The sequence below is a fragment of the Lacerta agilis genome, chromosome 12 (assembly GCF_009819535.1).
Source record: "Lacerta agilis isolate rLacAgi1 chromosome 12, rLacAgi1.pri, whole genome shotgun sequence".
Lineage (NCBI taxonomy): Eukaryota > Metazoa > Chordata > Lepidosauria > Squamata > Lacertidae > Lacerta > Lacerta agilis.
Genome location: NC_046323.1, coordinates 5,684,722 through 5,698,698, shown reverse-complemented (window position 1 = coordinate 5,698,698; position 13,977 = coordinate 5,684,722). Strand labels below are relative to the sequence as shown.

The 13,977-nt window shown below is 44.6% G+C and overlaps 1 protein-coding gene across 1 annotated transcript in view; it reads right to left on the bottom strand.

Annotated features, from left to right (window-relative positions):
- AOAH (acyloxyacyl hydrolase) overlaps positions 1 to 13,977 on the bottom strand; it is an 83,541-nt gene that overhangs the window by 26,926 nt on the left and 42,638 nt on the right. The window contains exons 8-12 of the mRNA XM_033165905.1: positions 13,486 to 13,556; positions 12,868 to 12,916; positions 10,920 to 10,968; positions 7,977 to 8,071; positions 3,227 to 3,318 (exon numbers count right to left, since the gene is read on the bottom strand). Of these exons, the coding sequence (XP_033021796.1) occupies positions 3,227 to 3,318; positions 7,977 to 8,071; positions 10,920 to 10,968; positions 12,868 to 12,916; positions 13,486 to 13,556 (356 nt within the window). The remainder of the gene's footprint in view (positions 1 to 3,226; positions 3,319 to 7,976; positions 8,072 to 10,919; positions 10,969 to 12,867; positions 12,917 to 13,485; positions 13,557 to 13,977) is intronic.

Genomic DNA, 13,977 nt, shown 5'->3' with positions numbered 1-13,977 from the left:
TGCTAATAAAACAACGGGTCAAGAATTGTAAAGGTACAGTACAGAGGACTTTCAGGTCACCTAGCTCAAGACTTATTTGGGGAGAGGAGCTTTTATGACTAAATGGTCTTGATAGAACATCCCTATTTTAGCCTCATGGAAACCCTGTGAAATGGGTTAGATGGCATGATAATGACTTGTCCAGTGGCCAATCCATGAGCTTCAGAGCTGAGCTGAAATGCCTGGATCGATCGCATGTTAATGTCCCTTTAAGAGGGGGAGTTACTTTTTCTTACCAAAGTCAGGGTGGGGATCAAGTTTTGGGAGATTGCTCTGATCAGTCTACACTGGGAAGCAAGGCAACCAAAGATCATATTCGGTGTTGCAGTACTTCCATAACATCTCCTGCCGAGGACAAATCCCCCAGTCAGGACTATCAGCACACAAAAAAAGGCACAAGGCCTTTGACCTGCGTGTTATTTACTGGGGTGATGGCTCATTCATTCCAAATGTGTGTCTGGCTCCAAAATAACTAGATGGGATCTCCCTGAAAAGATCTGTTGTTGATTATATTGCGGGCTCCTAACCCAAAGGCCTTTAACGCTGCTGAGATATTGCATTGCACTTGCGCAATGAACTGAAAGCCAAGTTTCAGTTGTGGTTCCACATTGCATATACCAAGTGCTTTATTTTCATTGCAATCTCACCCACTCTCCATCTGCATGGCAAAGGGCATAACGCTGCACCGTATTTCTCAATGTTAGAACCACAAGTTATTTACACCTACAACTTACAATCAAGGATGCCGTGTTTGTACATTTAACGTTTCTGGAAACTTCTTGGAGCAACTTCATGATTCCATTGTTATTCAAGGCTTACAAAGGGATGTTTGGAGGAGAAGGATGCTATTCGCGGAAGGATTTAAACCAAGTCTACTGCTTCCATTGGAAGAGCTGTACAATGGTGTGTCCAGCACAGCCAGGGTTTGGGCAAAGTACAGTGATACCTCGAGTTACAAACGCTCAAGTTACAAATGCTGCAGCTACAGCGGCTGCAGAGGGGCGGCCACCACCTTGACCTCAACCACCACATTTCCCCCTTCCTCCGAGGCGTCATTCTCCTTTCTCCATGAGGCTCGGGCAGCGCAATGCCTCCCTTCCCACTGGAGCAGCCCCAATCCCATTCCTACTTGCGTGCAAGCAGGAGGGGGTGGGGATCCCTCAGCTGGGAAGGGAGGCTTCCTGTTGCCTATCTGAGAGATCCCTGCCCCCTCCTGCTTGCACGCAAGCTCCAATAGGCAGCATGAAGCCTCCGTTCACAGCTTAGTTGCTGGGGTCAGGGAAGGTGGAGGCAGCCCGGAAGCTGCATCTTAGAGCCCTTGCACCACCATCATATGGGGACTTCCAAGCAGTTCCTGAAGCCAGCCAGAGCCAACTGCTCCAGGATGCTGAGACTGCCGCTGCTGCGTTTCCTGGGGGCATTAGAGGAAATCCGGGGACATTCCGGGGATGGAATTTATCCAGGGACTTATTCGCAAATCCGGGGACTGTCCCTGGGAAACGGGGATGTCTGGTAACCCTAAATTATGGTAATTGCACAATCGTCTCAAGTTTGCAAATCGGCAATAAAAAGTTTTTTGTTCCATTTTACCATATCGTAAAAACCAATTTTTGTAAGGTCAAGAATTGAAGCTGCATTTTAACTTTTCATGGTCAGAATTTGGAATAAAAAGTGTAGCTTATATTCAGGTCAATATGATATACAGTGGTACCTCGGGTTAAGAACTTAATTTGTTCTGGAGGGCCATTCTTAACCTGAAACTGTTCTTAACCTGAGGTACCATGTTAGCTAATGGGGCCTCCCACTGCCACCGTGCGATTTCTGTTCTCATCCTGAGGTAAAGTTCTTAACCCAAGGTACTATTTCTGGGTTAGCAGAGTCTGTAACCTGAAGCGTCTGTAACCCGAGGTACCACTGTATAAGATGCTGTTTATTCCCAATAAATCCTTCTTCACACAAAGAATGAAAAACCTGGCTTTTTATATGATTGAAAAGGAGATGGGGGCAAACAGTCTTATGAACTAAGAAAGATAAATTGCCCAGGAATCAGGAGTTTATGGAACATTAACAGAACTGCCTTAGCAATTGCAAAAAAAATAATAATTAGGAGACAGTTGAACCAAGGAAACCTTGTCTCTAAACATTGCTTTGTCATCTTAGACAAGTGGACAGATTTGGGAACAGAAGGAATAATAGATCCCACAGATTAAAAATAGAAGATATTTCAGAACAGTGACATTGGGAAAGAACATCAGGATGAAACAAATGGAAAGTAATTAAGCTGGAGCTGAATTTCGAAGGTAATTACTCTTGGGAACAAAAACTACCATTTGGATGAAAACCACTAATTTAAGCTGCCATACTTTGTTTTAAGCAGGGTCAGAATTGACATGTGGGGGAAAAGAATGGACAAATCTGTCAATTTCAGCTTTGCTCAGCTTCTCATTTCCCCAATCTTAAATCTTAATCACATTTCCACAACACTTTGTGATTTTTCTCATGAAAATTCGGAAGTGTATTACTACTACTACTACTACTACTACTACTACTACTACTACTATTGCAACAACAACCCCACCCACCGTTCACCAGCGGATTCCAGAGTGGATTACAACAATCCAAAATTAACAATTGACCTTTTGTGACACACCGCTCCAAAGTGATTGTTTTTAAAGGCTTACAGAAGGACCATGATTTGACTAAAAGTGTGGAGTCAAGGGGCTGAAGCTTTTGGATTTCATTAAAGATTCCCCCCTACTATCTTTCCAATAATTAGAGAAGGGAGCACATATTGAAAGAAACTGCCTGGAGGATGGGAGCTGCAGTGACAAAGACTGTGGATGGGGGAAGAGACAGCACACACACACACACACGCCTGCAGTCCAGCTGTGCATCCCTTTAAAACATAGCTCCCCACCCTTGCTTTAGATGGGACATGGATCTATGTGCTGCAGCTGTGTTGTTTGGGCTTGAAGGTAAGTATGCAGGAAAAAGAAGAAGGAAGTTTGGTCTGGAAAGCATGAAACAATGTGTTGGCCTATGCATTCGTTGTGGAATGGGAGGATCATAATTTTTAGGAAACACCAGAAGCAGAGGGCATGGCAACACTCCAGAACTTCCACCTGAACACAAAACATTTTCTCCACAACCGTTCATTCCTGAGATTCTGGTGACTTAGCTTACCCACCCAATTGTGGAGTTGAGGAATCCGGTGACTGCAGAAAACTGAGGCCAGTCGAGCTCATCGGCAAAAGCCCCAGGAAGGTTGGAAAATGCCTTCTATAAAAGAGATTAAGAAATCAGGATGGGTTACAATAACGGGCTTCCATGCCCAGAACATTGATTATTCTTTTCATACTCGCTTTTAATGTAATACGAAGTTCACGCAGTTTAAATGCAGTTAATAGGGTACAGCTATAGGCCATAAACAAATTAAATAGTTATCAATAATTATAGATCAGACATGGAAAATACATGTATTTCTTTTGGGGAGGAGGAATTAATCACAAACTCCTTCCCTTGAGATTTTATTCCTAGAGATCAGCTACGTCTTGAGTATATTAAGGCTGCCCTCCTGGCTTGGTGCCATCCTGAGCACTATCCAAGGGGTGGGTAACCTTTATTGCCCTTTCGGGCCAGATCCTTATCTGGCCCCACCCCTGTGGGGCTCTGGGGGGAGCAGTGTTTGCTACACAGCACGGCTACGGCCCTTCCCAGAGGGCCACCATTTTCCTGTGGAACCAGGGGAAGGGTGCCATGTTGGACCCTCCATTTGGAGCAAGCCTGGGTTGCACGGACAATCAGGTCAGGGATACGGGGGTTGCGCCCTGCATGCCCCTGCCATATTTAAGATGGCAGCCAGATGCAGACCACCCTCTGTGCTGACTGTTGAAGGATTTTCTACCCACCCAGTCTGTTAGGGGCCCCCTCTGACAGGTGCGAGTTGGCGAAAGTACCTCAATATGGTTTACTTGGTTGCCGCATTCGGGGCCAGGGATGGAGTTCCCCCTGCAAGCAAATTAGCCAGATGGCAGGTTTCTGTCTACCTCATAGAAACTTTCCCAACTCTGGTGGAACAGGCATTGGGCTGGACCCTTAGTTGTGTGGGTACCCAGTCAAAGGGGTGAATCTATCCGGGAGTCCACAAAAGGACCAATGGACCAATACACCTCTCTCAATGGCAGCCTGTGTGGGGTCATGGCACCTGACACCTCAGTCGACCTCACTGGGTTCCTATCAGGCAGCATGTGGGCTGTTTGATGCTGAATACATGAATACTTACAAATGCCTGTATTTCTCAATCTCTCACTTGCCACCTTGGCATGAAATATTGGCAGTTAGCTGTGCTTTGGCTGAGGTGTGATTCTGCAGTGCTGGAGATACAGCACTTACTTCAGCTAGAAACAGGCCTGAATTAGAGCAGGATAGGGATGCGGGTGGCGCTGTGGGTTAAACCACAGAGTCTAGGGCTTGCCGATCAGAAGTTCGGCGGTTCGAATCCCTGCGACGGGGTGAGCTCCTGTTGTTCGGTCCTAGCTCCTGCCCACCTAGCAGTTCGAAAGCACGTCAAAGTGCAAGTAGATAAATAGGTACCACTCCGGCGGGAAGGTAAAACGGCATTTCTGTGTGCTGCTCTGGTTCGCCAGAAGCGGCTTTGTCATGCTGGCCACATGACCCGGAAGCTGTCTGCGGACAAATGCCGGCTCCCTCGGCCTATAGAGCGAGATGAGCGCCGCAACCCCAGAGTCGTCCGTGACTGGACCTAATGGTCAGGGGTCCCTTTACCTTTACATGCACAATGCTATGCGTAGACAAACTAAGGCCCGGGGCCCAGATCCAGCCCAATCGCCTTCTCAATCTGGCCAGCGGACGGTCCGGGAATCAGTGTGTTTTTACATGAGTAGAATGTGTCCTTTTATTTAAAAAGCATCTCTGGGTTATTTGTGGGGCATAGGAATTTGTTTTGTTTTTTTCCAAAATCTAGTCCGCCCCCCCCCAAGGTCTGAGGGACAGTGGACCGGCCCCCTGCTGAAAAAATTTGCTGACCCCTGCACCAATGCCTTAGGCAACCTACTCTTACCTGTAATCAATAACGTTGTGGCCTAATTCAACCCAATACCAATCTCCTCTGTTCATTTTATTGGCCCTCCCCACACCAGCTGCGGACATCATGCGCCTGTGGCGGCAAATAAGGTCGGCAGTTCGAATCCCTGAGACGGGGTGACCTCCTGTTGCTTGGTCCCTGCTCCTGCCAACCTAGCAGTTCAAAAGCACGTCGAAGTGCAAGTAGATAAATAGGTACCGCTCCGGTGGGAAGGTAAACAGCATTTCCGTGCGCTGCTCTGGTTCACCAGAAGCAGCTTAGTCATGTTGGCCACATGACCCGGAAGCTGTAGGCTGGCTCCCTCGACCTATAGAGCGAGATGAGCGCCGCAACCCCAGAGTCGTTCGCGACTAGACTTAACGGTCAGGGGTCCCTTTACCTTTTATGTTTTCCAGTACTGAGTCTTGGCATTTAAGCTAGATTCCAGGGCTAAGCTTAGACCCTAGCAACCAAATCTGGTTCATGGACCTGAGGTTCCCCAACTCGGCCATAGCTTCCTGAGTCCCACAGATTAATAATGATCAGGGGAAAGGAGGACTGGGAAGGCTGAGATCAGAGCATGGAGGTAGGTCTAAGCCTTGAGGACAAAGCATTGCTTCAAAATACTGTATAAGGCATTTGCATATAGAGAAAAATACTTGTGGAGAAGTTGAAAAACGTGAACATCCAAGATTTACAAAAGAAATGCTGACACAATCTAAAACGCTAGCTTGAGCACATCACTTTCATGCTTCATTGTCATTACTGTCATTATCCTGAGTATTGTTACCACATTTATTAGGCATGATCATCTCAATTATCACTGCCTCTGATTTATTATGCTCATCCGCTGCTCTGTCATCAGTGTGATTCCTATAATCATTTTTTTCTCATAAAGCATTAACGAAGAAAAACAACAGCCAATCTCGAATATTTAAATCAGTTAAGGCTCTCCAAAGAGAAAATTAAAACTGCAAACAACGTGGTTTGTAATTTGAACGCTGCCCACAATGCAGCAATAATTATTGGTGCTGAATATTTACTTTTGGCATTGCCGTTTCCCCTCCCAATTTCCCTTCAAAGGTTTCAATAAGCCACTTGGGTAGTTCTCTCTCTTTTGGAAGAAAATCAACAGCATTTTTTAAGCCATCATGTGGTGGTCGTGGGCAGAAAGTTGCTTTACCTAGATGATTAGCAGTAGATTGGCAACAATTTCTGACTCCCAACTGTATAACAGAAAGCAAAATTGCAAGTAAACAAAAACACTCCGCCTTGGCTTGCCTTAGGCTAATCCCTTAGTGTCCCTCACCCGTAAAATATGAACATTAATTGCTTGTCATCCACCAGGGCTTTGCATAGTTCTGCTGTCTGATTTTTATTTTATTTTAGACAAAATGGAAGATCACAGAAAGAACACTTGCTGTGCCCTTTCCCCCCTGAAACCCCTAGAAAGCCTCTCAGGAGGGCTGGGTGGTGTCTCTTGAACATGTTATTCAGGATGGTTATAATGGTGGTTATAGGACAGACGGATTTCTCTGGGCACAAGGTGGCTATGAGCTTAAAGGTAAAGGGACCCCTGACCATTAGGTCCAGTCGCGGACGACTCTGGGGTTGCGGCGCTCATCTCGCTTTACTGGCCGAGGGAGCCGTGTACAGCTTCCGGGTCATGTGGCCAGCATGACTAAGCCGCTTCTGGCAAACCAGAGCAGTGCACGGAAACACTGTTTACCTTCCTGCCGGAGCGGTATCTATTTATCTACTTACACTTTGACGTGCTTTCGAACTGCTAGGTGGGCAGGAGCACGGTCCAAGCAACAGGAGCTCGGCTATGAGCTTATTTGTTGTTACTGACCTGGTTCAAACAGAATAGGGCACCCCAAGAAAACACAGCTTGCACATAAGCAATTTGAGTGCACCTTTTCCTTGTCTCATATGTTTGGCTGCCGAGGAAACATCACGGCCTCTTGAATGACAAGACACTTTCATTTTCCAAGCCAAAAGGGTGTAAGGGTTCTCTTTATGTTGGCTGAAGGGCTCCCCACAAATCTGTCTTCTGCCTACGGCACTGTTGTCAAGGGCTCCTGCAAATATTTATTACTGCCCCTAACGATGAACATTTCACTAGCGTAGTAATTCTGCTGTACTCAGCACAGCAGAAGACAAGAACATCTGAGATGAGAACAGAGGTGTGATTACTTGTGGGGGGAAGCTGAACGATGGGGGTGGAGACACTCCTTCAGGTATACTGGACCGAGGCCATTTAGGGCATTAAAGGTCAGCACCAACACTTGGAATTGTGCTCGGAAACGTACTGGGAGCCAATGTAGGTCTTTCAAGACCGGTGTTATGTGGTCTTGGCAGCCACTCCCAGTCACTAGTCTAGCTGCCACATTCTGGATTAGTTGTAGTTTCCGGGTCACCTTCAAAGGTAGCCCCACATAGAGCGCATTGCAGTAGTCCATGCAAGAGATAACTAGAGCATTCACCACTCTGGTGAGACAGTCCGCAGGCAGGTAGGGTCTCAGCCTGCATACCAGATGGAGCTGGTAGACAGCTGCCCTGGACACAGAATTAACCTGCACCTCCATGGACAGCTGTGAGTCCAAAATGACTCCCAGGCTGCGCACCTGCTCCTTCAGGGGCACAGTTACCCCATTCAGGACCATATCTTGAAAACCTCCCATGATTATTACAGCAGTGGCTGAAAGTGATCATCCCCAGAAATAAATAGATACTCAATGGGCACCCTTTATAACAGAGGGCAGTTATAATGGGCACCCTTAGTAATAGAGAAAAATAATAATTATAGGACAGCCAACTGAGATCAGTACAATGACCAGCTGAAACAACATACCACTGACATTTGCGATGCTGTCAGCCATTCAGGAGGGATGTGAAAATGAGCCCCAGCTGAATCTCCCAACAAAATGATTCCCTTGGACTCTGTGCCTATGGAAGACAATTAATAATTTTAAAAGCTTAATTATTTCCCCCCCTCACATTGCAAACCCGTATGCTGCACAAAGCACAACCGAATTAAGAAAACCCACACAGCAGTTCCAGCACACAAAGAGCAATCAAAACAACGATTTGGCCATTTGTGCTCATTTCCAAACCTAAAATAACATTTTTAACTTCCTCTGCACTATAAATAACCTAAAATAAATGGACACATCAATCAAGTTTACAAAAAGTGCATGCTAAATTAGACCAATTTCTACTAGGCTTCTTTTAAAGCTTGAATTTAAAGTGGACCCTGCTGGGAGCAACATAAATTTTTACTATCTGCAGTACGTTCAATAAAAGTAGAGCATTTAGTGAAATCAGGGCATTGAGAGCATTGCTCTCAATTTGGTCTATTAGGGCAAAATTACAAGCTTCTCATAAACACCGACTGCTTCACTGCACCCAGCCTTTAAAGATGGATGATGCCTGATAACATCTCTTGCAATTTCAGGGCACATAAAAAACAAAGGCAGTCGTCTTAGTCCACAAGAGAGAGAAAATGCCTCCCAAAATCAACAACTGGGCTACGTCTTTATTCACATGCTTTGTGTAACATAGAGAGTTCTGGAGACCTAGAAAACTTGTTCACTAAGTTGGAGTTTGGCCTACAGCAGGGGTCCCCAAACGAAGGCCCGGGGGCCGGATGCGGCCCAATCGCCTTCTAAATCTGGCCCGTGGATGGTCCGGGAATCAGTGTGTTTTTACATGAGTAGAATGTGTCCTTTTATTTAAAGTAGAATGTGTCCTTTTATTTTTATTAAAAAATGGTGTTTTTACATGAGTAGAATGTGTCCTTTTATTTAAAATGCATTTCTGGGTTATTTGTGGGGCCTGCCTGATGTTTTTACATGAGTAGAATGTGTGCTTTTATTTAAAATGCATCTCTGGGTTATTTTGGGGGCATAGGAATTCGTTCATTTCCCCCCCCCAAAAAAAATATAGTCAGGCCCCCCACAAGGTCTGAGGGACAGTGGACTGGCCCCCTGCTGAAAAAGTTTGCTGACCCCTGGCCTACAGTGTCCTGAGAACCAGTTCAAAGAAACTGGCTTTTTAAAATCAGGAAGAAGTATAACTTCTGCTCCCTCCTTAATGACGAACTGGTTTGTGTTTGCCAAGCAGCTACTAAACATTAGTGGTGGCACAAGAATAGGCCTTGTGGGAGGTCCATGTTAGCTTTATTCAGGGGTGATTTCCATCACGTACAGGCACCATCATTAGCTCAATTTGTGTTTGTTGAGGAAGTGCACCGTTTTGAGCTCTGCTGTGGGCTAATTTATATACTGCCCACGTGGCATTGTTGCCTCTGTAAAAGAACTCCATGACTGCCAGCAACAACATTACACCAATAACATATTGTTATGTGCAATAGGGTGTGGAATTCAGGAGCACAAGGCTCTATATATGAATTCAGAAGCATGAGGTCTATTTATAGTGATTTCCAAGTCTTTCTACAGAGCTTCTTTCAGCCAGGCACGCTGAGGAGTGGGAGCTGAGGGTGGTCTTCAATCCCTCCCAAAATTTTCAAGAAGGGGGATGCCCCCCCCAAATCCTGTGGCTCCGCTCCCCCTCCTCCTCCCTACCCAACACACAAACGCTGGCATCACAGTGGCATGACACCCTTGCATCCCAGCTTGAGTGTCACGTGATGCAGTCGGCACCCCTGCTTTTATCTCAGCCCACCCAACCAACTATGTCTGCCTCAGCCAGCTTCTACCCGGTCTAAGTTCTGCGATGGGCTCTTGTCATTTGCGTCACTCCAACAGGACAGAATGGCAGTGTAATCTACGGAAGTGAGAGCTGGACCATAAAGAAGGCTGATCGCCGAAGAATTGATGCTTTTGAATTATGGTGCTGGAGGAGACTCTTGAGAGTCCCATGGACTGCAAAAAGATCAAACTTATCCATCCTTAAAGAAATCAGCCCTGAGTGCTCACTGGAAGGACAGATCCTGAAGTTGAGGCTCCAGTACTTTGGCCACCTCATGAGAAGAGAAGACTCCCTAGACAAGACCCTGATGTTGGGAAAGATGGAGGGCACAAGGAGAAGGGGACGACAAAGGACGAGATGGTTGGACAGTGTTCTCGAAGCTACTAACATGAGTTTGGCTAAACTGCGGGAGGCAGTGACGGATAGGCGTGCCTGGCGTGCTCTGGTCCATGGGGTCACAAAGAGTCGGGCACGACTGAACAACAACAATCTCCAGAAATCAAGTTCACAATTTCACCGACTCATCCACAGCTTCCTTCAAAAAAAAAATGCATGATATTATGATGACATAATTCTTGCAGAATTACTGGTAACTAATTCTGCAATAAGAAAATGAATCAATTTGGATGCTCAAAGGCATTTTTTTTAAAAAGGGAGACTGGCCTGTTGTTTTTTTCCTGGTGAAGTGAGCCTCCATTTAAAATGCTGGCTGACTGACAGCTCTGATTCTCTCCCTGCCTATTATCAGTGAATCAAGGTTTATATGGTGCCTTTAAAAACAAACTTTTCTTTTTTTAAAAAAAAGCAAAACTGCCCTGGCGTAGGGAGTGGGAGGCACTGTGACACCAATACCACAGGCCAATCAACTTCCCACCTGCAGAGCTTGGTTTCCCTGAGCTTGGCCTTCAAAAGGAATAGCACATCTGATGACAATATGAGGATTGTACAGATGACCCTCATTTGTACTGTGTTCATACATTCCCTTTTTGTTTTTCATAATATGCTTCAGAATTATTATTAGTTTAATGAATCGGGCGATTTGCAATCAATATTCCCAGCTATATTTTAAAATTAGAGAAATTACCTTTACAAAATTTCTGCTCATAGGCAATGCCATCTTTTGGATCAACACCCTAATGGATGAGAAAAGAAAATTAACTCATGGAGCTGAACACACACACACAAACACACACACAGAGAGAGAGAGAGAGAGAGAGAGAGAGAGAGAGAGAGAGAAGAGAAGCATCAATTAAGTTATGCACATTCACTTTTATTTCCAGGCAACACAATGAAATGCAGGCACCCCAGTCTGTTAGAAAACGTTGAGCAGTAGCAACATGAATACTTGGGGGACCCAAATAGCTGAGGATCACTTTTCTATGATGGCTGGAATGGGTAAAGAGGCTTTCTTTTATCATACACAAAGGGATAGCATGAGCCAGACATGTTATATGTAGGTTAAAAAAAGAGAGTAAAGGACCCCTGGACAATTAAGTCCAGTCAAAGGAGACTACGGGGTTGCGGCGCTCATCTCACTTTCAGACCAAGGGAGCTGGTGTTTGTCCACAGACAGCTTTCTGGGTGATGTGGCCAACATGACTAAACTGCTTCTGGTGCAACGGGACACCGTGGTGGAAACCAGAGAGCACGGAAACGCCATTTACCTACCCACCACAGTGGTAACTATTTATCTACTTGCACTGGTGTGCTTCTGAACTGATAGGTTGGCAGGAGCTGGGACAGAGCAACGGGAGCTCACCCAATCACGGGGATTCAAACTGCCAACTTTATGTTCGGCAGGTCCAAGAGGCTCAGTGGTTTAGACCACAGTGCTACCCACGTCCCCGATTCCTAATGCAATAAGATAAATAAAACTAATCTAAATTAAAACAAAAATTATTCAGTGTGGCTTACATATAAGCATGTAAGTAACCAAAAATAAAAACGACCAAATCAAAATCCTGATAATAAAATAATTGTATCATAAATAATGGCTCCCCATTTGTGGAACGCTCTCCCCAGGGAGGCTCACCATATATTTGGGGGCCAGGCGAAAACGTTTCCCTTCAACCAGGCATTCGGCTGACTGGCATTCTATGGCTTTTGAAATGTGTTTGTGGGAGGGGGGGGGGGTTACTGGTTTGTTTTCGTTTTGTGTTTTATTATGTCTTTTGCATTCTCATTTTGCATTCTTCTTTCGTGAACCATTCTGTGATCTTTGGATGAAGGGCGGTATTCAAATTTTAAAAAATCAACAGTAGTAGTAGTAGTAGTATTTGTAGTAAACACAATTTCTAGCATCCAAAGAGGTTCCTAAGATTCACTCCAGGACCCACTTAGATCTCTGAGGTTTTCTTTCTTTGAACAGCAGATCCCAAGGCCATTTCACAAGCCCTTTTGATATCCTCTTCATTTTCATAAGCGGTTTGCCATGTGTCAAGGATTCCTAGATCTACCATTGAAATAAAATAAACCAAGTTTTTACCCTCACCTTGTTGCTTTTTGATATCCTATGAATGCACGAGTTTTTGAAATAAGGATTAATTATGTAAGACAGTTTCACTATCCAAAAGAGTGGCGGGGGCAACTTTCGTAACAGATTTTTAAAGGGAAGATTGGCCCCAAGGTAATACAGTGGTACCTCGGGTTAAGAACTTAATTCATTCTGGAGGTCCGTTCTTAACCTGAAACTGTTCTTAACCTGAAGCACCACTTTAGCTAATGGGACCTCCCACTGCGACGCCAGAGCACGATTTCTGTTCTCATCCTGAAGCAAAGTTCTTAACCCGAGGTACTATTTCTGGGTTAGCGGAGTCTGTAACCTGAAGCGTCTGTAACCTGAAGCGTCTGTAACCTGAAGCGTCTGTAACCCGAGGGACCACTGTACCTGTGGAGGCATTACAGACGCATTCTTAACCTGGGGAAGTCTATTCTTTCGAAAACTCATAAAATAAAAACTCACATCGGCAGATTCCAAAATCGGGATTGAACATCTGTGGGAAATGTCAAAACGTTAACATCCAACAACTCACCCATATTCCATTACAGTTGGAGTCCTTATCTGCATCCCAGTTATCAGGGCTACAATAGAAAGGAAATTAATACATTTCAGAAATGGGTTAAGGTAGCATTTTACTTACACACCTTTCTTACAGCATCTGCCCCAGAATCAACACGATCAATGTAAAGTTCTGATGCTAATGGATGAAGCCCTGAACAAACGCTCAAGAACTTTTAGGGAAAAAAGTTTTTAAACATAACTGTATGGGAAAACAGCAATGTCTTTAAAAAGATACAGGTTTGTTCTTTTACGATACTTGATGTTGTGCGTTTTTGTGAATGTTTCAGTGCCGAAAAGTAGCATTAAAATATTTGTTAATAAATAAAAGACTTTAAGAAAATAAATAGATAGCAATTCAGGATATGCATAACCTATGTTTCTGCTATGCGGCTATCCTGACTATCTAAATCCGCTCTACACCAGTTCCCACATATATTTTATCATGCAGACCCTCTCATGGGCAAACCGTTCGCCTTTGGGGAGTCCCACACACCTACCCAAGCTATTGGGGTTAACTGAAGCTATACTATAATATCTAAAGAAGTGATTTGTCCTAACAAGAGAGAAGAATTTAAACCATCCAAATTACCGTCTGCCAGGATACACAGAGGCCTGGACATCGTCACAGTCTCTACCTCTCCAGTGATATCCTCTTAAGGTCTAACCAGGAAGAGAAATGAAGTAAAGTGTAGCATTGTAATTCCGTCCCCTTCCAGCCAACCATTAAAAATATCTAAAATAAAAATCTAACTACAGAAAGGGGGGGGGGGAAGAGACATTTATAAACCAACCCTCCCAGCTGCCTTTTTTTAAAATGGCACATTGCTTATTTTCATGCAGAAATAAGACACCCTGGCAATTTTAATACTTTTTCATATAAGTTTGCTTCATGTTTTATTAATAATTCAATAAACATGACAATCTTTGGCAGAGCAGTTTGCTTCTCTGGGCAATGTATTTCCATGGCCAAGCCTCCAGAAAGAATATAAAAGGAATAATTATTTTTCTTCATCATAAAGGAAACAGTATTTCAAAGTAATGGAGAGTACCCCCACAGTCTTGAGCCACTACTTTATAAAGT